The 25,443-nt window shown below is 40.8% G+C and overlaps 1 protein-coding gene across 1 annotated transcript; it reads right to left on the reverse strand.

The window, feature by feature from the left end:
• Positions 1–9,242: 9,242 nt before the first annotated feature.
• Positions 9,243–20,194, reverse strand: LOC133659902 (uncharacterized). The gene is made up of 6 exons (XM_062062748.1): positions 19,787–20,194; positions 17,054–17,214; positions 14,780–14,993; positions 11,662–11,765; positions 11,448–11,585; positions 9,243–9,426 (listed from the first exon to the last, which is right to left on the reverse strand). The coding sequence occupies exons 1-6, from the start codon at positions 19,892–19,894 to the stop codon at positions 9,339–9,341; spliced, it is 813 nt and encodes a 270-aa protein (XP_061918732.1). The 5' UTR covers positions 19,895–20,194; the 3' UTR covers positions 9,243–9,338.
• Between the last annotated feature and the right edge of the window lie 5,249 nt (positions 20,195–25,443).

Raw genomic sequence — 25,443 nt, forward strand, 5'->3', positions numbered from 1 at the left:
TGAGCGGTCCAATTAATTAAATGTGAGAAATTAAAACATTACAAGAATAAAACACACCTGGAATAATGTGCCAATCAAGCATATCAGGTATTTTATCACAATGACCTTTCAACCCATTGGATATGAAAAATCCTATAAATGCTAATAAATATTTATACGGCGCTGTTACCATACCTGCACATTCTACGCCACAGTCACCCATTCACACACAAGATGCCTTGCAAGGCGCTAACCACGACCCATCAGGAGCAAGGCGGGCGGAATGTCTTGCCCAAGGACACAATCCATTATCTAGAGCAGTGGTCCCCAACCTTTTTGTAGCTGCGGACCGGTCAACGCTTGAAAATTTGTCCCACGGACCGGTGGGGCGGGGGGGTGGGGGTGGGGGTGTATTTATTTTATTTTTATTTGTATTTTTATTTTTATTTTTATTTTTATTTTTATTTTTATTTTTATTTTTATTTTTTTATTTTTTTTTATTTTTATTTATTTTTTTATTTTATTATTTTTTTTTTTTTTACATAAATAAATACAACCATGTATTTATCTATATTGATCTATATTTATATATAATGTATATATTGTGTTTTTTATGTTGATTTCATAATTTATTTATTTATTTATTTATTTATTTATTTTTTAATTTTTTTATTTTTTTTTCTTGTGGTTGGGGACCACTGATCTAGAGGGAAGGCCCTCTGCATTGGTGCGTCTCGGGCAAGAGGGAGAGGGGGGTTTAGTCGGTCCGTCGAAAACGATGGAAAGCGCCACTCTACATAGCGACTGACGCCGTGGTCAAAATTGGAATAGCCGCAAAACACATTTTAAGATATTCAAGGCAAGGTGGATTCGTCACGTTTCATGTTTCAGGTAAACCGTGACAAATGGGGCCGTATGAATCCCCGTTCTTCTGTCCGTTTAAACCAGCGTGAGAGGCACTGGGAGCAAAGGTGGGTGAAGTGCCTTGCCCAAGGACACTACGGCCGTGACTAGGGATGGCGGGAGCTGGATTCGAACCAGGAACCCTTCAAATTGCTGGCCCCGTTATAGTTATCATCATTGTTAGCGCAATACAGCACAAAAGTGGAATGACTTCCTAAATAAAACACACACTGATTGAAAATCTCCTCCACAAGAGGTTGCCTGGTTCGAATCCAGCTTCTGCCATCCTAGCCACGGCCGTAGTGTCCTTGGGCAAGACACTTCACCCAGTGCCTCTCAAACTGGTTTAAATGGACAGAAGAAAGGGGATTCATACGGCCACATTTGTCACGGTTTACCTGAAACATGAAACGTGACGAATTGGGGGCATACGATATCCACTTTATGTTGAATATCTTAAAATGTGTTTTGTGGCCATTCCAATTTGGATCACGCACTTTCCATCATTTTCGACAGACTGACTAAACCCCCCCCTCTTCCTCTCACCCGAGATGCACGCATGTATGGGGGGCCTTCCCTATAGATAATGGGTTTCACAATGTAAAGCACTTTGAGTCTCGAGAAAAAAAGCGCTACGTGAGTATAATTCACCTCACTTCACCCACAAAACTCCCAAAAGTTTTTTTCTCGGGTGGAATTTGCATCCCAAACATCTTGGTGTTTATGTGCACACAGGAAGGATAAACCAGCTCTGCACGTGGAGTCCATCCACTGCAAAATGCATTAAATTGACAGCATTCAGCTGCTTCCAACCAAATATGTGCAGAAAGGCCCGCAGGGTTGAGGGTGCACACTTAAAAAATGTTTGGTTAAGAAATAACCCAATTTTAACCCAAGTGCTGGTTCAGAAAAGGACGAGACTCTTATTTGAGTTATTTTAACTCAACATTTTGGGTTCATTTTTTCAACCCAACTTTTTGCGTTGAATTATTTAACCAAAAAGTTGAGTTTTGATAAGTTAATGTTGGGTTATTCCCCACCAAACTATTGGGTTGAATTGTTTAACCCAGAAGTTGAGTTATGCTAACTCAATGTTAATGAGATTAATCCATATTAAAATTCCCTTCAAGAAAAAAGTTACTTTTTAATACATTTTAAAAAAAAGCCCTTTACCCTAAAATGCTTTACTCGTTGAAAAACAACCCAAAACTGGGTCATCGTTTTGAAAACCCAAAAATTGAGTTAAAACAATACCCTTATAACCCAAAAAATGGATTGCTATTCATACAAATAACTCCAAAATGTAATTTGTTGGGTTATTCCTCAACAAACTATTGGGTTGAGTTGTTTAACCCAAAAATTTAGTTATGATAACTTAATGTTGGGTTATTCCCCACCAAACTACTGGGTTGAATTGTTTAACCCAAAAGTTGAGTTATGATAACCTAATGTTGGGTTATTCCCCACCAAACTATTGGGTTAAACTGTTTAACCCAAAAGTTGAGTTATGATAACTTAATGTTGGGTTATTCCCCACCAAACTACTGGGTTGAATTGTTTAACCCAAAAGTTGAGTTATGATAACCTAATGTTGGGTTATTCCCCACCAAACTATTGGGTTAAATTATTTAACCAAAAAGTTGAGTTATGATAACTTAATGTTGGGTTATTCTCCACCAAACTATTGAGTTGAATTGTTTAACCCAAAAGTAGAGTTATGATAACCTAATGTTGGGTTATTCTCCACCAAACTATTGGGTTGAATTGTTTAACCCAAAAGTTGAGTTATGATAACCTAATGTTGGGTTATTCCCCACCAAACTACTGGGTTGAATTGTTTAACCCATAAGTTGAGTTATGATAACCCAATGTTGGGTTATTCCCCACCAAACTATTGGGTTAAATTATTTAACCAAAAAGTTGAGTTATGATAATTTAATGTTGGGTTAATTCCCCACTAAACTATTGGGTTGAATTGTTTAACCAAAAAGTTGAGTTATGATAACTTAATGTTGGGTTATTCCCCACCAAACTATTGGGTTGAATTGTTTAACCAAAAAGTTGAGTTATGATAACTTAATGTTGGGTTATTCCCCACTAAACTATTGGGTTGAATTGTTTAACCAAAAAGTTGAGTTATGATAACTTAATGTTGGGTTATTCCCCACCAAACTATTGGGTTAAATTATGTAACCCAAAAGTTGAGTTATGCTAACTCAATGTCGGGTGATTGTAAATAATGTTAATGAGATTAAGGCATAATAAAATCCCCTTCAAGAAAAAAAATCAATTTTTTTTAATAAAAAAAAAAGCCTTTTACCCCAAAATGCGTTACTCGTTGAAAAACAACCCAAAAACGGTTCATCGTTTTGAAAACCCAGAAATTGAGTTAAAATGGTAAATGGGTTACACTTGTATAGCGCTTTTTTACCTTTAAGGTACTCAAAGCGCTTTTGACACTATATTTCCACATTCACCCGTTCACACACCGATGGCGGGAGATGCCATGCAAAACGCTAGGGTGACGTGTCTTGCTCAAGGACACAACGGACGTGACTGGGTTGGGTAGTAGCTGGGGATCGAACCAGGAACCCTCACGTTGCTGGCACGGCCACTCTCCCAACCGTCCTTTTTTCATTTCGAAAACCCAGCAAGTGAGTTAAATTAATACCCTTAAAACCCAAAAAATTGATTGCTATTCATACAAATAACTCCAAAATGTAATTTGTTGGGTTATTCCTCACCAAACTTAATCTCATTTACATTATTTACAATAACCCGACATTGAGTTAGCATAACTCAACTTTAAGTTATACAATTCAACCCAATAGTTTGGTGCATGGGGAATAACCCAACATTAGGTTATCATAACTCAACTTTTGGGTTAAACAATTTAACCCAATAGTTTGGTGGGGAATAACCCAACATTAGGTTATCATAACTCAACTTTTGGGTTAAACAATTTAACCCAATAGTTTGGTGGGGAATAATCCAATATTAGGTTATCAGAACTCAACTTTTGGGTTAAACAATTTAACCCAATAGTTTAGTGGGGAATAACCCAACATTAGGTTATCATAACTCAACTTTTTGGTTAAATAATTTAACCCAATAGTTTGGTGGGGAATAACCCAACATTAGGTTATCATAACTCAACTTTTTGGTTAAATAATTCAACCCAATAGTTTGGTGGGGAATAACCCAACATTAAGTTATCATAACTCAACTTTTTGGTTAAATAATTTAACCCAATAGTTTGGTGGGGAATAACTCAACATTAGGTTATCATAACTCAACTTTTTGGTTAAATAATTCAACCCAATAGTTTGGTGGGGAATAACCCAACATTAAGTTATCATAACTCAACTTTTGAGTTAAACAATTCAACCCAATATAATAAAATTCCCTTCAAGAAAAAAAGTAACTTTTTTAATTAAAAAAAAGCCTTTTACCCAAAAATGTGTTACTCGTTGAAAAACAACCCAAAAATGGTTCATCATTTTGAAAACCCAGAAATTGAGTTAAAACACTACAATTATAACCCCAAAAAGTTGATTGCTATTCATAAAAATCCCTCCAAAATGTATTTTGTTGGGTAATTCCCCACCAAACTATTGGGTTGAATTCATTTACCACAAACGCTGAGTTATTATAAATGGGTTACACTTGTATAGCGCTTTTCTACCTTCAAGGTACTCAAAGCGCTTTTGACACTATATTTCCACATTCACCCATTCACACACCCATTCACACACCCATTCACACACACATTCACACACCGATGGCGGGAGATGCCATGCAAGGCGCTAGGGTGACATGTCTTGCTCAAGGACACAACGGACGTGCCAGGGTTGGGTAGAAGCCGGGGATCGAACCAGGAACCCTCACGTTGCTGGTCCTTTTTCATTTCGAAAACCCAGCAATTGAGTTAAAATAATACCCTTATAACCCCCCAAAAATGGATTGCCATTTTTTAAAAAATAACTCCAAAATTTAACCCAACACTAACAACTCATTAATTGGGTTATCGGAATAACCCAGAATTTTTTTTTTTAGTGTGTGTGCGCGCTTGAGGACCACAACCTCCTTTGGAGAGCCACCGAAAGACATCAAACATCTCTCATTAACGTGCGCAATTGCGCATTTGCCAAAAGCTGATTTGGCCTGGCGCGTCATGAGGCACCCAAAAATACCCCTGGACGATCAGACCCGAACCAGGAAAGTGACTAAAGTCTGGGGGATCACCGTGGGACCATTAAGAAACCTGCAGCATCGTCAACGCACCATAGGAACCCCTCAATTAGTCCCACGCAAACATTAGGAGGAGCATCCAGGAGATGCTGACGCAAAAACGGACCCAGTGGGAATTTCTGCATGATGAAAAAACCAAACAAGCGCAAATGATATTATTTTGGAAATACGACTGATCATGAACTATTTGGGGGGTGTGTGGAGAAAAAAAAACAAAAAAAAAACATCAGAAGTTGAGATAAGTTTTCCTTTTCCACGCCAGCGCAAAAGAAAAAGGACGCACTCACCTGACTGCGCGGCGCTGGATCGGACGAGCAGCAAAGTGGCGATGGCGCAGGCGAGGAACTTCATCTTTGGGGATGCGAGTCTTGCAAAAAAAAAAAAAAAGTCCTGAAACTCACATGTCCGAACGAAGGTATCCCGCAGGTGCGTTCTTACGCCGCGCGCAACCAAGATCAACCGCCGTGCGCGCCCCGCCAGCCTCCTTTTTACGCACGGCTTTTGGCTGTGTTTGTTTACTAGTTCCCGGGCTGCCGCTTGGATCGCGTTCCACTGTGGACACTGTGACACGTGAAGTCCGCGCACTGACACGGCATTGGTGTCGGTTGGGGGGGGGGCGTGGGGGGCGAGCTTGTGCGTGCGTGTGCGCGTGTGTGTGTGTGCGTGTGTGTTTGTGTGCGCACGCCTCCAGAATGTGAGCGACACCTCCCGCAGCCTATTGCAGCGGCCGGCAGACATCCACGGTCTCGCTGGGAAAGAAATCCGCCCACGTCACATATCATCTCTTCTGATTGGTCATTTTACCTCACAGGAGCAAGTCTTTTTTTTTTTTTTTTTTTTTTTTTTTTTTTTAATTTTTTTTTTTTTTTTTTGTGTGTGTGTGTAATTCTTCACAGGAGTAAGTTTTCTTCTGGAGTCCCGCTGGACAGAGAGAGGTCACCTGCGCACACACACACAAACTAGTTTACTCAGACACTCTCATTCACCCTTATTCATAATATGCATGAATTACAGACAATTAAACAGTGTTTAGATATAATTAGGTAAATTGTGTTATCGCCGGTATTCCCTTATTTCATTATCATTCTGATACAAATACCGCTGTTCAAATTGAGGGTGTGAGAATTGAGCTCATTAGCACCTCAGCCGGTACAATAATATTGACGTGTGATCCACGGGAGGTGTCAGATCCGCTGTGGGAACACTTTAATCAACCCAAGGTCCTTGTCTCTGAAGAAACCACACAGAAATAAGATATTGTCCTCTGCTGCCATCTAGTGGATACATGCGCAACCCAACGCGTTGTCATTCTCCCCCCAAAGGGCAATGCGAGTGCATCGCTTATCCACTGCCGCCCTCTAGAGGATTTAAGGGTTGTATTCAAAAGCTGCATGAGGACGTGAGGTGGAGAGATAAGAGATACAGGATTATTCTCGCAGAATAAAAAAATATGGGTAACACTTTAGTATGGGGAACATATTCACCATTAATTACTTGCTTATTAACATGCAAATTAGTAACATGTTGGCTCTTAACTAGTCATTATTAAGTACTTATGAATGCCTTATTCTGCATGGCCTTATTATACAACAACCCTAACCCTAACCCTCTAACCGTAACCCTAATTATCTAACCCTAACCCTATAATTCTAACCCTAACCCTCTAACCCTAACCCTAATTCTCTAACCCTAACCCTAACCCTATAACCCTAACCCTAACTCTCTAACCCTAACCCAGTGGTTCTTAACCTTGTTGGAGGTTCCGAACCCCACCAGTTTCATACGTGCATTCACTGAACCCTTCTTTTGTAAAAAATAAAACGTTTTTTTTTCAAATTCAAGACAAAGTTATATGTTTTTTTTCTTGGTGCACAAAATGAACCGTGCATGAACATCACCTTGTTCAAAGAACAAAACCAACACAGTGCATGAACTCACAACAAATTACACGCCTGCAAATCAGTGTGACTTCTGCTGTTGCCGTATCCATGATACGCCGATATGGAGAAGATTTTATTTACACGATGAGTCGGGTGTGTCTTGACTGCTGAACCCCTGAGGCCGACTCACTGAACCCCTAGAGTTCGATCGAACACAGGTTAAGAACCACTGCCCTAACCCTCTAACCCTAATTCCAACTCTCTAACCCTGACCCTAACCCTAAACCCGATAACTCTAAATTACTTACAATATGTTCCAAATAACTCTTAATTAAGTCTTTGTTACTTAGAATATGTTTCCCATACTAAAGTGGTACCAAATTATGTTTTTATTTCTGATGATGCACTTCAAACAATATGACCATGACCTTTTTTGTTCCCAAGATGGCGCCGCTGTAGTGGCTGCTGTTGGTAGGAGCTTGGTGTTCCTGATGTTTCCCACGTGTTTTCATGTGGGTTTTTTTGCCTTTTAGTTCGGGACCCTTTGGAACTGTGTGACAAGGGGTGGCACTTTCGTGACTTCTGCGGTGCTGTTTTTTGTGAACTTCTGTATCTGACTCCCGGGAGCCTTTTGGGCCATAGAGACCAGCTGCTGGGTCTCTGCCACACCAACGTCCGTTTGGAGAGACTGGAGGAGATGCGGATGAAGAGACATGGATGGGGAGCCGGGACGGACAAGCTTCACAGTGTCTTGGCTGAATGAGCAGGTATCGGACGCCTCGGTCTCCTTAGACGCATCCTCGCTCATCCATGCGGACTGGACACTGACCGAGAGTTGGTGGGCGGCCGGAGGTGGAGTCTGCCCTCTTGGTTGTCTCTGACCATGCTCCCCCCACTCCAGCAGATGATGGCGTGGAACACCGCAGAGGCCACCACAGTGTAAAATGTTGTTTTTTGTTGTTGTCGTTTTACTTTTGTGGCTGTGTGTACAAATGTCTGGTTGCTTCAGCTCTGCTCTTTTAATGTCCTTTGTGTTATTTGATGTTTCCCTCCTACACACATGCTTATGTGTGCTATGGCCTCAGTCTGGACCCCCTCTGCAGGGACCCAAGCTTAGACTGAATTTTTTTGTTTTCTCACCACTCCATGCGTTTACCTGTTTCTCACCTTTTTTTGTAAGGGGCGGCAGAAGTTGGCAGAACCATCAGCGATCCTGTTCTGTCTCCCTGTAAAGTTTGTCTGATCTTGAATGGGATTGTGCTGAAAGTCTTAATTTCCCCTCGGGGATTATTAAAGTATTTCTGATTCTGACCACAATCATAATGACGCTAACAGTATAGTGCGACTCTCTGCCCACCTTTAAATCTAAACTCAAAACACCGCCTGTTCCGGTCTGTCTACTCTGTCTGACTCACCAAATACTCTTGCTCTATTCTTATTCTATTGTGTTGTTTATTTAAATGCATTGGTTTTATTGTCAGGCGAAAGGTCAAGATCCAGGGAGGCAGCAAAAAGTCCAGAAGGAATCCGGGGAGACGAGACGCACAGCTCGAAACCAGGGAACACAGAGGAGCTGCGGGATGACAACACAGGACAAGACACAATGAACACAGAGGAGGGGAAACACAAAGAGCGAGTAAGCACATGGAAAGAGAGGTAGAGACCAGTGGGCTTACTGTACAGGTACAAGTAGCTATGTTCTGGCACTGGAACGCAGGACACGGAGGCAGGAGAGGAACGTCCGTGGGCGTGTCCGGAGGTATGGTGGCAGGTGCTTGAGCCGTGATAATCATGAGTTTTCCATAATGACGTGATGTGGCCACCAGTTGTCACAAAATACAAATTTCCGCTCCACTTTAACTTAAAGATAGGATAAGTCCATTTCAGACTGCTAATAATGTATGGGTCAGTGATTTTCATACTTACCAATGATCTCTGTTTGACTATTTTTACTTTATCAATCCTTTTTTAACACCCCAAACTACAAAATAATAAAATTATGTAAGAGTCGTGCTAATGAGCAATATCGGTATCGGGCAAAACTCGGTATCTGAAAGGAAAAAGTTATATTGGGGACACCACTACCCATTAGAGAATCTTTTTATAAGTACAATAACATTTATCTACAGCAGCTGAAGCAAAACATAAAGGAAGACTTACATATGAGGTAGTTGAATTTAGGAAGCTATAAATCATGTCAAATAAAACAGCTTTGGCAACTCTTTCCTTTTCAATTTCAAGTTTTATTGAATTTGTATTTTCTTGCAACTTGAGTGGCCATAAGAGACGACGTCACCTTTTGTTTTATTGGACCAGTCAGAAGCATCAAGGTTTGCGCGCAAGCATGTAGAAATACTTGATCACCATGGTGAGCTCCGTGTCTGGTGAGGACACCTGCATGGCGCCCAACAACCTGAGATAGGAGACAGCTTAAGGTCATTATATGCTGGTAGAACATGTGGCTGCTCGACTTGTGACTAGGACAAGAATGTTCAATCATTTTACGCCTGTAGTGGGCCCACCTGTACACTTAAGATGCGATTTTAAGGTTTTATTGCTTACGTACGTATAAAATACTAAACACTAGCGCCATTTTATCTTGAATGTATTGTACCCTAAGTTCGGTCCAGAAATCGACATTCCAAGAACGCCGGCTTATTAGTGATTCCCAGATCGCCCAAAAAAGTTGTTTATTCGGGCTCCAGTATGGAATGCCCTACCAGCACCAGTTAGAGATGCCACCTCGGTAGAAGCATGTAAGTCCCACCCTAAAACTATACACTCTAGCTTTTAAATAGACTCTGTTTTAACCCAGTTGACCTGCCGCTTCTCTTTCTTGCCCCCCTCTTCTGCATGGAGAGGATACCAGGTGGCCAAGGATAATCCCTGGAGAGGTACCAGTCTGTAGCAGGCACTAGCTGTTCCAGGTTGTTACCCGGAGTGGACCACTCATCTATGCATCAGTCGGTGACGTCTCTGCGTTGCCGACTTGCCTACATGCAAGACGATCCCCCTACGACCCTTTGCTAATCTTCCAATGGACTGGACTCTCACATTATCATGAACAATTCAATGACTGTACCCACTTGGCATCCATTGCAGCCGGTCACCCAGTATGGGGGGTCCTTGTAGCTGCGGTACCATCCCAAGGTTTCTTATTTTCCCCATTTTGGGTTTTTAGGTTTTTTCCTTGCCCAGGTGTGGGTTCAGATCAGGGGATGTCATTGTGGTTTGTGCAGCCATTGGTGGCAGTTGTAAATAAGGGCTATATAAATAAACTTTGATTCATTTACTGATTGATTATATGTTGTATCATGTTTGCACAACCCTGTGAACTCGCCACACCGTGTCTTGGCTGAATGAGCAGGTATCAGACACCTAGAGTTAGTGGGCGGCCAAGGATGGAGTCGGCTCTCGTGGTTGCTTTGTTGGGTCCGCTCCTGTCTCTGGCCATGCTCCCCCCACCCCAGCAGTATAAATGTCTGGTTGCATCAGCTCTGCTCTTTTAATCAATCAATCAATCAATGTTTATTTATATAGCCCTAAATCACAAAAGTCTCAAAGGGCTTTCTTTAATGTCCTTTGTGTTCTTTGATGTTTCCCTCTTACACACATGTTTATGTGTGCTATGGCTATGAGTTTTTTTCCCCTTGGCCTCAGTCTGGACCCCCTCTCCAGGGGCCCAGACTGAATATTTCTGATTCTGATTCAAATATTGCAGGACCACATCGCAGTTTTTTTTGTGTATTTTTTAAAACTAATTCTACACTTTTTTGGGTCCTACATTCAGCATTTTCAAGCACACACATGGCCAAATAAACTACAAATATCAATTATTACAATAGTATCGGCCACTACAGGTGACCAAACCAATCAGAGTACACTGTTCAGTATTATGGCCAATGATTGGCTCAGCCTTAGGCAGCATTACTATATTGGATTAAAAGAGAATGAAGGTGACTTGAGGGTGTTATTTCATGTCCAGAGGACTATCATGATGTTAAAAAACATATTTAGAAGGTCAGAATGACTGCTGTGAAATGAAAACAACAAAGCACTGTATTGTAGAGCAATAAAAGGTTACTAATAAATATTAACAGTGCCATAGTTTCATCATGTGTCATTAGTTGTTATCCTATTTACAGCTCATTTTATTACCTATTCTGTGGTATGTGTTTTATGTTGCACGATTGCACCAAGAAAAACCCCTAGTTTGTGAACCCGTTCTCAAACAATGGCAATAAAAACTATTCTGATTCTGATTCTGATTCTATTGTATCACTCCATTTTTTTCCCACCGTCCCTTCAGTGGGAAAATGCATGGCCATGATCTTATCAGCGCCTTAAACCTTTCATGAGTAACACGTTAACTGGACGGGAGGTGGAGAAGTTCAAAGCTCACGGTGAAACAGGAGGAGCGTGTTAATGTCTCACTTGGTCCTGATAATGTCAGAAAGAAGTTTGGCCTCTGCGGCGTCCTTCTGCTTCAGTTTCCGGTAGCTGGTGAACGTCTCGACCATGCCGATATAACCGTTTACCGTTACCTTCCTTTTAAGTCTTAGACAGCCATTCCTGGATGGAAAAATAAATAGTTTAAAATATAGCTGCGAATATGTTCCAGTATGGATCAGACATCTGAGAAACTCACCACTCTTTGTCCGTATAGGAGCAGGATTCAAACATGTCTAAGTAGATCTTTGAAGAAGAGGAGCCCAGATGAGGATCTCGGAAGGGTCGCAATGCTGCATAAAACTAATCATAAACAATAAATAAAGAACACAAAACATAAGGGTAAAACATAGTTCAACAATGAACCAATGACAGGTCCTATAGGCACGTTAAACTTCTATCGTACTACTAAAAATATTGCAAGGTGTGTCACACAGATTTAGTTTTACTGATCATCTTCACGCTGATTTCTGACTGTTTCTTCAGAATGCACCGTTTAAACGGCCAGCCTACTCTAGAAAGATGGTTGCAAACTTCCATTTACGGCTAATAAAAGTGGGTGACATTGTTATCACCAGGAAAGATGAGGTCACCTACCTAGGTTCCATTCTAGAGGCTAACATTTCCTGTGATAAAATGGCAACCAAGGTAATCAAAAAGGTTAACCAACGAACGAGATTTCTCTACAGAATCTCCTCTCTGGTCAACAAAAGCACCATGAGGATTCTGGCGGGAACTCTCGTTCAACTCTTTTTCGATTACTCATGCACCTCCTGGTACCCTAGCACCTCCAAAACCCTCAAATCTAAACTCCAAACATCCCAGAACAAGCTAGTCAGGTTACTTCTAGACCTCCACCCCAGATCCCAAGTCACTCCTACCCACTTCTCCAAAGTGGGCTGGCTCAGGGTGGAGGACAGAGTTAAACAACTTGCACTGAGCCTAGTCTATAAAATCCGCTACACCTCCCTGATACCGAAGTACATGTCAAACTACTTCCTTACATAAATGACCGCCATAACCACAACACCAGGGGGAGCTCCACTAACCACGTTAAACCCAGATTCCGAACTAACAAAGGTCTTAACTCATTCTCTTTCTATGCCACATCAATGTGGAATGCGCTCCCAACAGGTATAAAAGAAAGGGCATCTCTATCCTCCTTCAAAACCGCAATAAAAGTTCACCTCCAGGCAGCTACAACCCTAAACTAACACCCTCCCCGGATTGCTAATAATCAAATGTAAACAATCAAATCCAGATACTTTTTCTTGTGCCTTCTGATCTCTCTCTCTCTCTCTCTCTCTCTCTCTCTCTCTCTCTCTCTCTCTCTCTCTCTCTCTCTCTCTCTCTCTCTCTCTCTCTCTCTCTCTCTCTCTCTCTCTCCACTACTTGCTGTCCATATCCTACCCCCCCCCCCACCCCTCCACACCCCTGATTGTAAATAATGTAAATAATTCAATGTGATTATCGTGTGTGATGACTGTATTATGATGATAGTATATATCTGATAGTATATATCTGTATCATGAATCAATTTAAGTGGACCCCGACTTAAACAAGTTGAAAAACTTATTCGGGTGTTACCATTTAGTGGTCAATTGTACGGAATATGTACTTCACTGTGCAACCTACTAATAAAAGTCTCAATCAATCAATCAATCAATGCAGGCCACTGTGCTCATTGGGACCTTCAAGACAGCATATATGTTTACTGCACCCTGTTAGAATAATCATGTATATATATTATCACACAACTTTAGTATGCTTAAAGTCTGTTGCTATAGTTATTATCTATTGTGCTCAAGCTGTATTTTTCCTATCTGTGCAAGGACAAAACGTCTTGTCTGAGGGGTGGCATCAGCCGCAGATGTTATCTTTGTTTCAGCCCGCTAACAGCCAAGGACTTCAAGGACCTCAACGAAGATAAGACGACAGCAGGCAGAGGAAGCAGAGACCAGGCGAAATCACAAGGCCCCAAGCACATTCCGTCACGTATTGTGCGTACTGGACCTGCTTTGCATGATGTATGTGACCACTCCTTTTAGAGGCGGCCTCAGTGATGTTGACTGTGGAACTCCTGAATAAATAGAGGGACGCGGGCGCTGTACCTTAGAGCGTAGGGCGAGACTGTGGCTAAGTGTGCAGCTCCATGCGTTCTCCTCATGAGCTAAATTGAACTCTGTCTCTGCATGATTCCTTGCTTCTTGTCTGATTAATAGATGTCATCAGTGTTTGAACCTGACACACCCGTCTCCACATTTGTGCATCGAGATAACACTGTGCTGGAGGTCTACAGGCAATTCCTTCGACGTCATGCTTGGTTTGTTCTCTGCCATTCACTGTCAAGTGTCAGACCTTATATGTATGGACAGGTATGTGCCTTCCCAAATCACATCCAACCAACTGAATTTACCACAAGTGGACTCCAATTAAGCGTACGAACATCTCAAGGATGATCAGTTGAAACTGGATGCTCTTAATCTCACTTTTGACCTTCATGGCAAAGGCTATGAATACAGTTGGAACGTTGAGTATCTTGTCAGTCTATTCAATTGAATATAGGTTGAAAAGTATTTGCAAATCATTGTATTTTGTTTTTATTTACACTACCGTTCAAAAGTTTGGGGTCACATTGAAATGTCCTTATTTTTGAAGGAAAAGCACTGTACTTTTCAATGAAGATAACTTTAAACTAGTCTTAACTTTAAAGAAATACACTCTATACATTGCTAATGTGGTAAATGACTATTCTAGCTGCAAATGTCTGGTTTTTGGTGCAATATCTACATAGGTGTATTAGAGGCCCATTTCCAGCAACTATCACTCCAGTGTTCTAATGGTACAATGTGTTTGCTCATTGGCTCAGAAGGCTAATTGATGATTAGAAAACCCTTGTGCAATCATGTTCACACATCTGAAAACAGTTTAGCTCGTTACAGAAGCTACAAAACTGACCTTCCTTTGAGCAGATTGAGTTTCTGGAGCATCACATTTGTGGGGTCAATTAAACGCTCAAAATGGCCAGAAAAAGAGAACTTTCATCTGAAACTTGACAGTCTATTCTTGTTCTTAGAAATGAAGGCTATTCTACAAAATTTTGAACGGTAGTGTACGTTTTACACAACGTGCCCACTTCACTGGTTTTGGGTTTTGTACTTTATTTAACATACGTAAATAATCGATATTTGGACATTAGTCCATCAATTCAGCATCGATTTTGTTCCAATCGTTATGGATCGGCGAATCGATCAGTTTTCCCACTTCTACTTATGAGCTCCACTGTTGGCCACAGTTAAAGATAATTCAAAAATCACCTCTCCACAGATGTTGTTAAGCGCACTTGTGGCATCGCCATATTCCAGCTCCATGTCCATCGTGTAGCTCAGCAGGGCCAGGCAGCCACCGGGCTTCAGCACACGGTCGGCCTCCTTCAGGAAGCGCGGGCGGTCGAACCAGTGGGCCGCCGTCATGGCCACCAGGAGGTCAACCTGGTTTGACTCGAATGGTAGTTCCTCTCCAGGACACTGCCTACAGACGAGTGGAAAGAGGTTGGAAAGTTGGACAGAGAGCATTTTAAAAACATCCATTAAACTTGGTTTTTGTACGCCCCACATTTCATTTAGTTCGGTTTTCAAAGACAGGATTTGCTCAAATTTTACGCCGGTTTTCGCAGCCTTTTAGGTTAGCATACGTGCCTTTCTTACCTACAACACATTTTCAATAAAGGTGAAATTAGTGATCTTTTGATTGATCCATTTATTTAGTTAGAATGCATAAATAATGTGTGATCATCTCACATAAGGAGCAGCAGCCGGTGGTTGAGGCACAATGGCACCGGAGGAATGATGGCTGCTACTGCAATAATCTCTCCTGAGTTTTAATAATAAATTGAGTAATCAAAACAAAAGTCAAAGTCTTTTGTATCCTTTTTGATAGTACTGACATGATTACATGTAAAACATTTTTAACCAAATATTACACAATGTTCACATGAAACTAATCTGGCTGTGAGCAGGCTACTCTATGAACACATTTTGTTATAAATTACACAATGTACAGAACAGGCCAAAAGTTTGGACACCTTCTCATTCACAACACAACTAATGGTCCCGACCCCATTGATAAAGCAAGTAATTCCACTAATCAACCCTGATAAGGCACACCTGTGAAGTGAAAACCATTTCAGGTGATTACCTCTTGAAGCTCATCGAGAGAATGCCAAGAGTGTGCAAAGCAGTAATCAGAGCAAAGGGTGGCTATTTTGAAAAAACTAGAATATAAAACATGTTTTCAGTTATTTCACCTTTTTTTGTTAAGTACATAACTTTACATGTTCATTCATAGTTTTTATGCCTTCAATGACAATCTACAATGTAAATATTCATTAAAATAAAGAAAACACATTGAATGAGAAGGTGTGTCCAAACTTTTGCCCTGTACTGTATATTATTATTGGGGGTAATCAGAGTCACCCGCCGCTTCTGAAGTTTTACACTACCGTTCAAAAGTTTGGGGTCACCCAAACAATTTTGTGGAATAGCCTTCATTTCTAAGAACAAGAATAGACTGTCGAGTTTCAGATGAAAGTTCTCTTTTTCTGGCCATTTTGAGCGTTTAATTGACCCCACAAATGTGATGCTCCAGAAACTCAATCTGCTCAAAGGAAGGTCCGTTTTGTAGCTTCTGTAACGAGCTAAACTGTTTTCAGATGTGTGAACATGATTGCACAAGGGTTTTCTAATCATCAATTAGCCTTCTGAGCCAATGAGTAAACACATTGTACCATTAGAACACTGGAGTGATAGTTGCTGGAAATGGGCCTCTATACACCTATGTAGATATTGCACCAAAAATCAGACATTCGCAGCTAGAATAGTCATTTACCACATTAGCAATGTATAGAGTGTATTTCTTTAAAGTTAAGACTAGTTTAAAGTTATCTTCATTGAAAAGTACAGTGCTTCTACTTCAAAAATAAGGACATTTCAATGTGACCCCAAACTTTTGAACGGTAGTGTACATATCATTGCAGTGACTATCTTTTCAAACTATTTTCCCCGAGTCTGTTTTAACCATGCACATCTATCTTCTTCTCCACCTTTCTTCCATAAATACATAGAGAAAATTACAGTTAGTAGGCTAGATGTGATTGGTATCGGTATCGGCCGATCTCACTCACGGATGATAGGTATCAGAATAGACTGCATATATCCCTTATCGTAACATTTTTATGTTGTACTTATTAGTATAATTCTGCTCTTTCTTAATAATAATAACAGTAATATTATTCATAATAACATATGTATTTATTTACATATACTGTACCAGTACACACGTGGTAGGTTGCCTGGTGGGCTTGTTTTCATCGACTTGCTTGATTGTTTTTGTGACATCTGACAACACCGAGGTACAGTACCAGTTGTAAAATCCCGTTCAAATCAAAGTTTCAAGACCATGCAGGTGTTTTCTTTCATCAGAAGAGTTTAGGACAGACGCAGTTGACCTTGTACATGTAAAAGTTGAACTGCTCTTGTCCTAAAATTTCGATTAACTGCATTCCACCTGGACCAGTCCTAGGTATGTCTCACCTGTACGTCACATTTGGGCACGCACTACTAGCCTGAGCCACGTCCAGCTGGGCAGGACTAATGTCTGTCCCAACAACCTGGTCAAAGAAGGGGGCCAAGAGTACGGTCCCCTGCCCGCAACCACATCCAACATCCACTGCAAGGTTGAACTTCTTTTCCACCTAAAAAAAAAATAGATATACAGTCGTGGTCAAAAGTTGACATACACTTGTAAAGAACATAATGTCATGGCTGTTTTGAGTGTCAGATCATTTCCACAACTCTTATTTTTTGTGATAGAGTGATTGGAGCACATACTTGTTGGTCCCAAAAAACATTCATAAAGTTTGGTTCTTTTATGAATTTATTATGGGTCTACAGAAAATGCTGGGTCAAAAGTATACATACAGCAACATACATGATCAACGTTACAATCAAATCAAATTAGCTTCATGGCATGGCCTCTTAACTTCATGTGAGAGATTATGATTGACCGCACCTGTTGACTTCTCTGAGCCCATTTAAATAGGGCTCATGTGATGCAGTCATTAGACTCGGTTACAAACGCGACAATGGGAAAGTCAAAGGAACTCCGCACAGATCTGAAAAACCGAATCATTGACTTGAACAAGTCAGGAAAGTCACTTGGAGCCGTTTCAAAGCAGCTTAAGGTCCCAAGAGCAACTGTGCAGACAATTGTTCGTAAGTATAAAGTGCATGGCACAGTTTTGTCACTGCCACGATCAGGAAGAAAACGCAAGCTATTACCTGCTGTTGAGAGAAAATTGGTCAGGATGATCAAGAGTCAACCGAGAACCACCAAAAAGCAGGTCTGCAATGAATCGGAAACTGCTGGAACACAGGTGTCAGTGTCCCCAGTCAAGCGTGTTTTGCATCGCCATGGACTGAGAGACTACCATGCAAGAAGGAAGCCCTTGCTCCACAAGCGACACCTTAAGGCTCGTCTAAAGTTTGCTGCTGATCACATGGACAAAGATAAGACCTTCTGGAGGAAAGTTCTGTGGTCAGATGAAACAAAAATTGAGCTGTTTGGCCACAATACCCAGCAATATGTTTGGAGGAGAAAAGGTGAGACCTTTAATCTCAGGAAAACCATCCCTACTTCCAAGCATGGTGGTGGTAGTATTATGCTTTGGGTCTGTTTTGCTGCCAAGGGAACTGGTGCTTTACAGAGAGTAAATGGGACAATGGCATACTTGCCAACCCTCCCGATTTTTCCGGGAGACTCCCGAATTTCAGTGCCCCTCCCGAAAATCTCCCGGGGCAAACATTCTCCTGAATTTCTCCCGATTTTCACCCGGACAACAATATTAAGGACGAGCCGTGATGGCACTGCCTTTAGCGTCCTCTACAACCTGTCGACGCGTCCGCTTTTTCACCATACAAACAGCGTGCCGGCCCAGTCACATGTTGTATGCGGCTTCTGCATACACACGGAAGTGACTGCAAGACGTACTTGATCAACAGCCATACAGGTCACACTGAGGGTGGCCGTATAAATAACTTTAACACTGTGCCAGCAATCGGAGGGTTGCTGGTTACTGGGGTTCAATTCCCACCTTCTACCTTCCTAGTCACGTCCGTTGTGTCCTTGGGCAAGACACTTCACCCTTTGCCTCTGATGGGTGCTGGTTAGCGCCTTGCATGGCAGCTCCCTCCATCAATGTGTGTGTGAATGGGTAAATGTGGAAATACTGTCAAAGCGCTTTGAGTACCTTGAAGGTAGAAAAGCGCTATACAAGTATAACCCATTTATCATTTATTTACAAATATGCGTCACACTGTGAACCCACACCAAACAAGAATGACAAACACATTTCGGGAGAACATCCGCACCGTAACACAACATAAACACAACAGAACAAATACCCAAATATCTACAATATACACCCCCGCTACCACCAAACCCCCAAATCTCCCGAATTTGAAGGTCTCAAGGTTGGCAAGTATGGACAATGGAAAAGGAGGATTACCTCCAAATTCTTCAGGACAACCTAAAATCATCAGCCCGGAGGTTGGGTCTTGGGCGCAGTTGGGTGTTCCAACAGGACAATGACCCCAAACACACGTCAAAAGTGGTAAAGGAATGGCTAAATCAGGCTAGAATTAAGGTTTTAGAATGGCCTTCCCAAAGTCCTGACTTAAACGTGTGGACAATGCTGAAGAAACAAGTCCATGTCAGAAAACCAACACATTTAGCTGAACTGCACCAATTTTGTCAAGAGAAGTGGTCACAAATTCCACCAGAAGCTCGTGGATGGCTACCAAAAGCGCCTTATTGCAGTGAAACTTGCCAAGGGACATGTAAGCAAATATTAACATTGCTGTATGTATACTTTTGACCCAGCAGATTTGGTCACATTTTCAGTAGACCCATAATACATTCATAAAAGAACCAAACTTGTTTGTGACCAACAAGTATGTGCTCCAATCACTCCATCACAAAAAAATAAGAGTTGTAGAAATGATTGGAAACTCAAGACAGCCATGACATTATGTTCTTAAAAAGTGTATGTCAACTTTTGACCAGGACTATATATATATATATATATATATATATATATATATATATATATATATATATATATATATATATATATATATATATATATATATATATATATATATGTGTGTGTGTGCTTGTGATGTAACTTGTGCATGCAAAGCACACAGGCTGAATTTGAATAGGTCACAAAAGATCATCCGAATGGGTGTTCACATTAAAAAACATACCTTTGGTTTCATAAAGTCCATAATCCTTGTGATCATTTCCTTGGGAGTCACTCTGTACTGCAGGTAAGCAGCAGCATGGTCACTTTCTTCATACAATCTCACCGCCATGATTCCTCAGAATGGTCTCGATGAGCTTGTTGGCTTGTTTACCAGAGACATTAACATAAATGGAGGGTTGTTGTATTGGCATTTACATGTGCATTTGCATTGAATGAACAGCAGATGGCAGTATAAGCCCGTGTATGGTCAGTGCTTTTCTGGTGAGATTATGTCCAACGTGTCAAGATTACACTAATATATACAATTCCTCCACCGAAGGCTAACTTCTATCACCAATAGTGGTTTAAGTAAACAGTTTTAACAAATAAATGTCTATATTCGTCCCGATTAGACGTTGTAAAACACCACCACTTCCTTCACGGACCAAATGGGATGTTGGTTTTGATTGGCTTTCATGCCTGTCAATCACAGGCTAGACACGCCCACTACAAGACACGCCCACGCTGGCGGCGACAACAGAAGTGAAGGTGGCAATATATTTAATAGAAATAAATAGGTACTGATTGTCAGTGCAAATATTGTGATCTAATCGATGAAATATTGCACATAAAAGGGTGACGTCGTAAAAATAAAAAAATTACAAAACAATTGTGGCTATATTGTTATTTTAGAGATTACTATAAGCAGAAAATATCACCAATAAATCATTCATTTTTTTTAATGTTTTTATTTTTTTTTATAAATGGCTGTGATGATAATGTCAATGGGGAATTTATAATCACTGCTGTGTTGGAATTCTTATTAATATTGATACTGTTGTTGATATTATTCATTTTTGTTTGACTACTTTTGGACTGTTTTGTGTCATGTTTGTGCGTTGCTCTGTTGATTGCTATTCTGAATGTTGCTGGGCCGGGTTTGGTTTTGGAATTGTACTATTGTGGTATTATTCTGTATTATTTTGTTTAATTGATTAATTAAAAAAAATAAATAAAATAAAATAAAAAAAAAGACTAAACTATGGATTGGGTTGGCCTAGTCACAATTATTTACATATCCAAGCATTTAACAATGAATAATACTGACTAGGGGTGTGGGAAAAAAATTGATTCGAATCGCGATTCTCACGTTGTGCGATTCAGAATCGATTTTTTATTTATTTATTTATTTATTAAATGTTTTTTTTTTTTTTAAATTAATCAATCCAACAAAACAATACACAGCAATACCATAACAATGCAATCCAATTCCAAAACCAAACCCGACCCAGCAACACTCAGAACTGCAATAAACAGAGCAATTGAGAGGAGACACAAACAGAACAAACCAAAAGTAGTGAAACAAAAATGAATATTAACAACGGTATCAATATTAGTTTCAATTTCAACATAGCAGTGATTAAAAATCCCTCATTGACATTATCATTAGACATGTTATTAAAAAAAATGAACAATAGTACAGTGGCTTACACTTGCATCGCATCTCATAAGCTTGACAACACACTGTGTCCAATATTTTCACAAAGATAAAATAAGTCATATTTTTGGTTCATTTAATAATAGTTGAAACAAATTTACATTATTGCAATCAGTTGATAAAACATTGTCCTTTACAATTATAAAAGCTTTTTACAAAAAAACTACTACTCTGCTTGCATGTCAGCAGACTGGGGTAGATCCTGCTGAAATCCTATGTATTGAATGAATAGAGAATCGTTTTGAATCGGGAAAACATCGTTTTTGAATCGAGAATCGTGTTGAATTGAAAAAAAAAAATCGATTTTGAATCGAATCGTGACCCCAAGAATCGATATTGAATCGAATCGTGGGACACCAAAAGATTCACAGCCCTAATACTGACCATTAAGAACATCAAAGTGTACTTTATTGGTTTCAAAAAATGAAAAAATATTGAATAGCGTGTAAACATCACATCATGGGATAAGAAGTATAGTTAGAAAGTGATTGAACCTGAAAACTTTCTTAGTCTCTTGTGCAAATCTCACATGTAATTTTGGTTTATTGATTGGTTCTTCGACCATCACAACAATAATTATACTTGCGTATTATTTATCACAGTGTTTCTTAAACTTTTTTTCACACTCTCATGGAATAACAGTGCAGTGAAACGATGAAGGACACATGCAAATAATTATTCACGCTGATTGGTTTGCTGTAAAAACGCGGACGGACATGTTCGAAGTGCTATTTTCAAATGCTACAAGAATTATGTGACTCGGAAGATGAGTCCTGTTCTTCAGATCTTAATGCAGCACACTGTACGTATTTCAACGGCATACACTATATTAACATCATTTTGAGGGACGGTGTGGCGAAGTTGGTAGAGTGGCTGTGCCAGCAATCGGAGGGTTGCTGGTTACTGGGGTTCAATCCCCACCTTCTACCATCCTAGTCACGTCCGTTGTGTCCTTGGGCAAGACACTTCACCCTTTGCCTCTGATGGCTGTTGGTTAGTGCCTTGCATGGCAGCTCCCGCCATCAGTGTGTGTGAATGGGTGAATGTGGAAATACTGTCAAAACGCTTTGAGTACCTTGAAGGTAGAAAAGTGCTATACAAGTATAACCCATTTATCATTAACAGCCACTTTTGGTCAGTCAGGGTTTTGGTACATTCCCTTTCCAGTTTGTGTAATTGTAATTCATTCCGCCTTTTGGGAAATGCCAATTTATTTCATGCAATGTAAAAATATGTTGCAGTGTAAGGTCATTGCAGAAAACAAAGCCATACAAAAAAACTCTGAAAATGTCAGAAAATAATTAGTTGGGGTGTCCCGATCCGGTATAGATATTGTCTGATATCAGCAAGACAAGGTTTCTCCAATATAGGCAGTCCTGGAGCGTGTTTACCAGTTAGCCATCTACAGTGGATCTGTAAAGTATATTTTGTTATGTTACTGCCTTATTCCAAAATGGAATAAATTAATTTTTGTCCTCAAAATTCCGCATACAAACCCCCATAATGACAATGTGAAAACATTTTTTTTGAAAATTTTGCAAATGTATTTAAAATAAAAAACTAAGAAATCACATGTACATAGGTATTCATAGCCTTTGCTTAATGCAATGTTGATGCCACAAGCTTGGCACACCTATCTTTGGGCAGTCTTAGCCATTCCCCTTTGCAAAGAGGAATGGGCAAGACTCTTTGCAGAGTCTCAAACTCTACCAGGTTGGATTGGAAGTGTTGATATTTTCAATCGGATTCAAGTCCGGGCTCTGGCTGGGCCACTCAAAGACATTAACGGAGTTGTCCTGAAGCCATTCCTTTGATGTCGTGGCTTAGGGTCGTTGTCCTGCTGAAAAATGAATCATCGCCCCGGTCTAAGTTCAAGAGCGCTATGGAGCAGGTTTTCATCCAGGATGTCTCTATACATTGCTACATTCATCTTTCCCTCTAGCCTGACTTTAGTCCCACGGTTCATGCCGCTGAAAAACATCCCCACAGCATGATGCTGCCTCAGCCATGCATCGCTGTAGAGATGGTATTGGCTTAGTGATGAGCGCTGCCAAAATACAAACTGGTGCCAAAACGCATGGGAAGCTACTGCAATGCTTAGTAAAAGATTCTCAAACCAAAACAGGAGCAAGAACCAAGAAGAACCAACATAACTGTTGCGCGTCACAAATGCAACTGCCAGGCAGGGTGTGGCGTGAGGCAGGAATAAATAGTTCTCTGATTACTGAGCGGGAGCAGGTCAGCGTCCCGACCATCTAATCAGAGGCAGGTGACAAAAATCAGCATCGAAACAAACAAGGGTGCTGATACAAACCAAACAACTAAGGAAATAAACTGAACAACGACCCGGGCAACGGTTCATGACAAAATTCCTTTTAAAATGAAAAACTAACTTTTGAATAATAAATATTGTATGAGAAACTATACAATAGAATGTAGTATAAACAACTACAGTAGTATTTTGAAGTAATGTAATAATAATAATATCAAAAACAACATCAGCAGCGTCTTCATATTTTCATGTATTAATGTCCGCCATAATATTCTAACATTCTTGGCTGGCGTTATCAATCAATCAATCAATCGATGTTTACTTATATAGCCCTTAATCACGAGTGTCTCAAAGGGCTGCACAAGCCACAACGACATCCTCGGCTCAGATCCCACACCAGGGCAAGGGAAAACTCAACCCAATGGGACAATGAGAAACCTTGGAGGGGACCGCAGATGTGGGGACCCCCCCCCCCCCCCCCTGGGCGACCGGTGCAATGGACGTCGAGTGGATCTAGCATAATATTGGGAGAGTCCAGTCCATAGTGGATCTAACATAATAGTGAGAGTCCAGTCCATAGTGGGACCAGCTGGAGACCATCCCGAGCGGAGACAGGTCAGCAGCGCAAAGACGTTCCTAACCGATGCACAGACGAGCGGTTTATCGACTCTTTTTACTTCTCTATGGGGCAGACTAGAAATGCTATGCTCTAATTTCTTTACCAAGTCGACTTCATACATATTTCTTTGATTAATTGAATATCATCCGCTTCTTCTTCTGACCACTGTCCTTCACAATAACTTTCTTCCTTCCCATTCATTGAAAAACTAATTTATTTCAATCTCGAGCTATTAACTACTCCGAGCAAGTATGACCAGGTGTTTTGGTCGGATCTTATTGGGTTCATTGGGACATTTTCTTTGTAAAATAGAGGAGATCTCAGAAGGGTGACATATCTCCTGAAAATGACTGGCTTAGAGTGGCTGAAGGTACAGTATAGCGGGGTGTGTCCAAGTTGAAGAGGATACTGCAGGTCGTCTTCTGTTTAGTTGGTCTAATTGCAGAGTCTTTCAGGTGCATTTTACAAAGAAATGGCTTCCGTCTGGCCACACAGGCCTGATTGGTGGAATGCTACACATATGGTTGTCCTTCTTTATGGTTCTCCTCTCTCCACAGAGTAATGCTGTTGCTCTGACAGAGTAACCCTTGGATTCTTGATCACCTTCCTGACTAGGGCTCTTCTCAGCCGATTGCTTAGTTTATATGGCCGGCCAGCTTTTGGAAGAGTCCTTGTGATTTCAAACGTGTTCCATTTACTAATGATGGAGGCCACTGTGCTTATTAGGACCTTCAAAGCACCAGATCATTTTCTCTACCCTTCTCCAGATTTGTGCCTCGAGACAATACTATCCCGGAGGTCTACAGACTTCACGATTGGCTTGTGCTCTGCCACGCATTGTCATATAGACAGGTGTGTGCCTCTCCAAATTGTGTCCAACCAACGGAGTTTACCACAGGTGGACTCCAATTCAGCTGTAGGACCATCTTAAGTATGATCACTTAAAACAGAATGCACCTGATGTCAGGTTCAAACACTGATGACATCTATTAAACAAGACAAGAGGCAAATAATTAAACATCAATCAATCAATCAATGTTTATTTATATAGCCCTAAATCACAAGTGTCTCAAAAGGCTTTACAAGCCACAACGACATCCTCGGTACAGAGCCCACATACGGGCAAGGAAAAACTCACCCCAGTGGGACGTCGGTGAATGACTATGAGAAACCTTGGAGAGGACCGCATATGTGGGTAACCCCCCCCCCCTCTAGGGGAGACCGAAAGCAACGGATGTCGAGTGGGTCTGACATAACATTGTGAAAGTCCAGTCCACAGTGGATCCAACA

This window comes from Entelurus aequoreus, linkage group LG01 (assembly GCF_033978785.1).
Source record: "Entelurus aequoreus isolate RoL-2023_Sb linkage group LG01, RoL_Eaeq_v1.1, whole genome shotgun sequence".
Classification (NCBI taxonomy): domain Eukaryota; kingdom Metazoa; phylum Chordata; class Actinopteri; order Syngnathiformes; family Syngnathidae; genus Entelurus; species Entelurus aequoreus.

Coding starts and splice junctions, on each gene's coding strand:
- LOC133659902 (XM_062062748.1), bottom strand. CDS start 19,894: ATGGCGGTGAGATTGTATGAAGAAAGTGACCATGCTGCTGCTTACCTG. Junction 17,215..19,786: donor TGGACTTTATGAAACCAAAG/GTATGTTTTTTA, acceptor TTTTTTTTTTAG/GTGGAAAAGAAGTTCAACCT. Junction 14,994..17,053: donor TGCCCAAATGTGACGTACAG/GTGAGACATACC, acceptor ACTCGTCTGTAG/GCAGTGTCCTGGAGAGGAAC.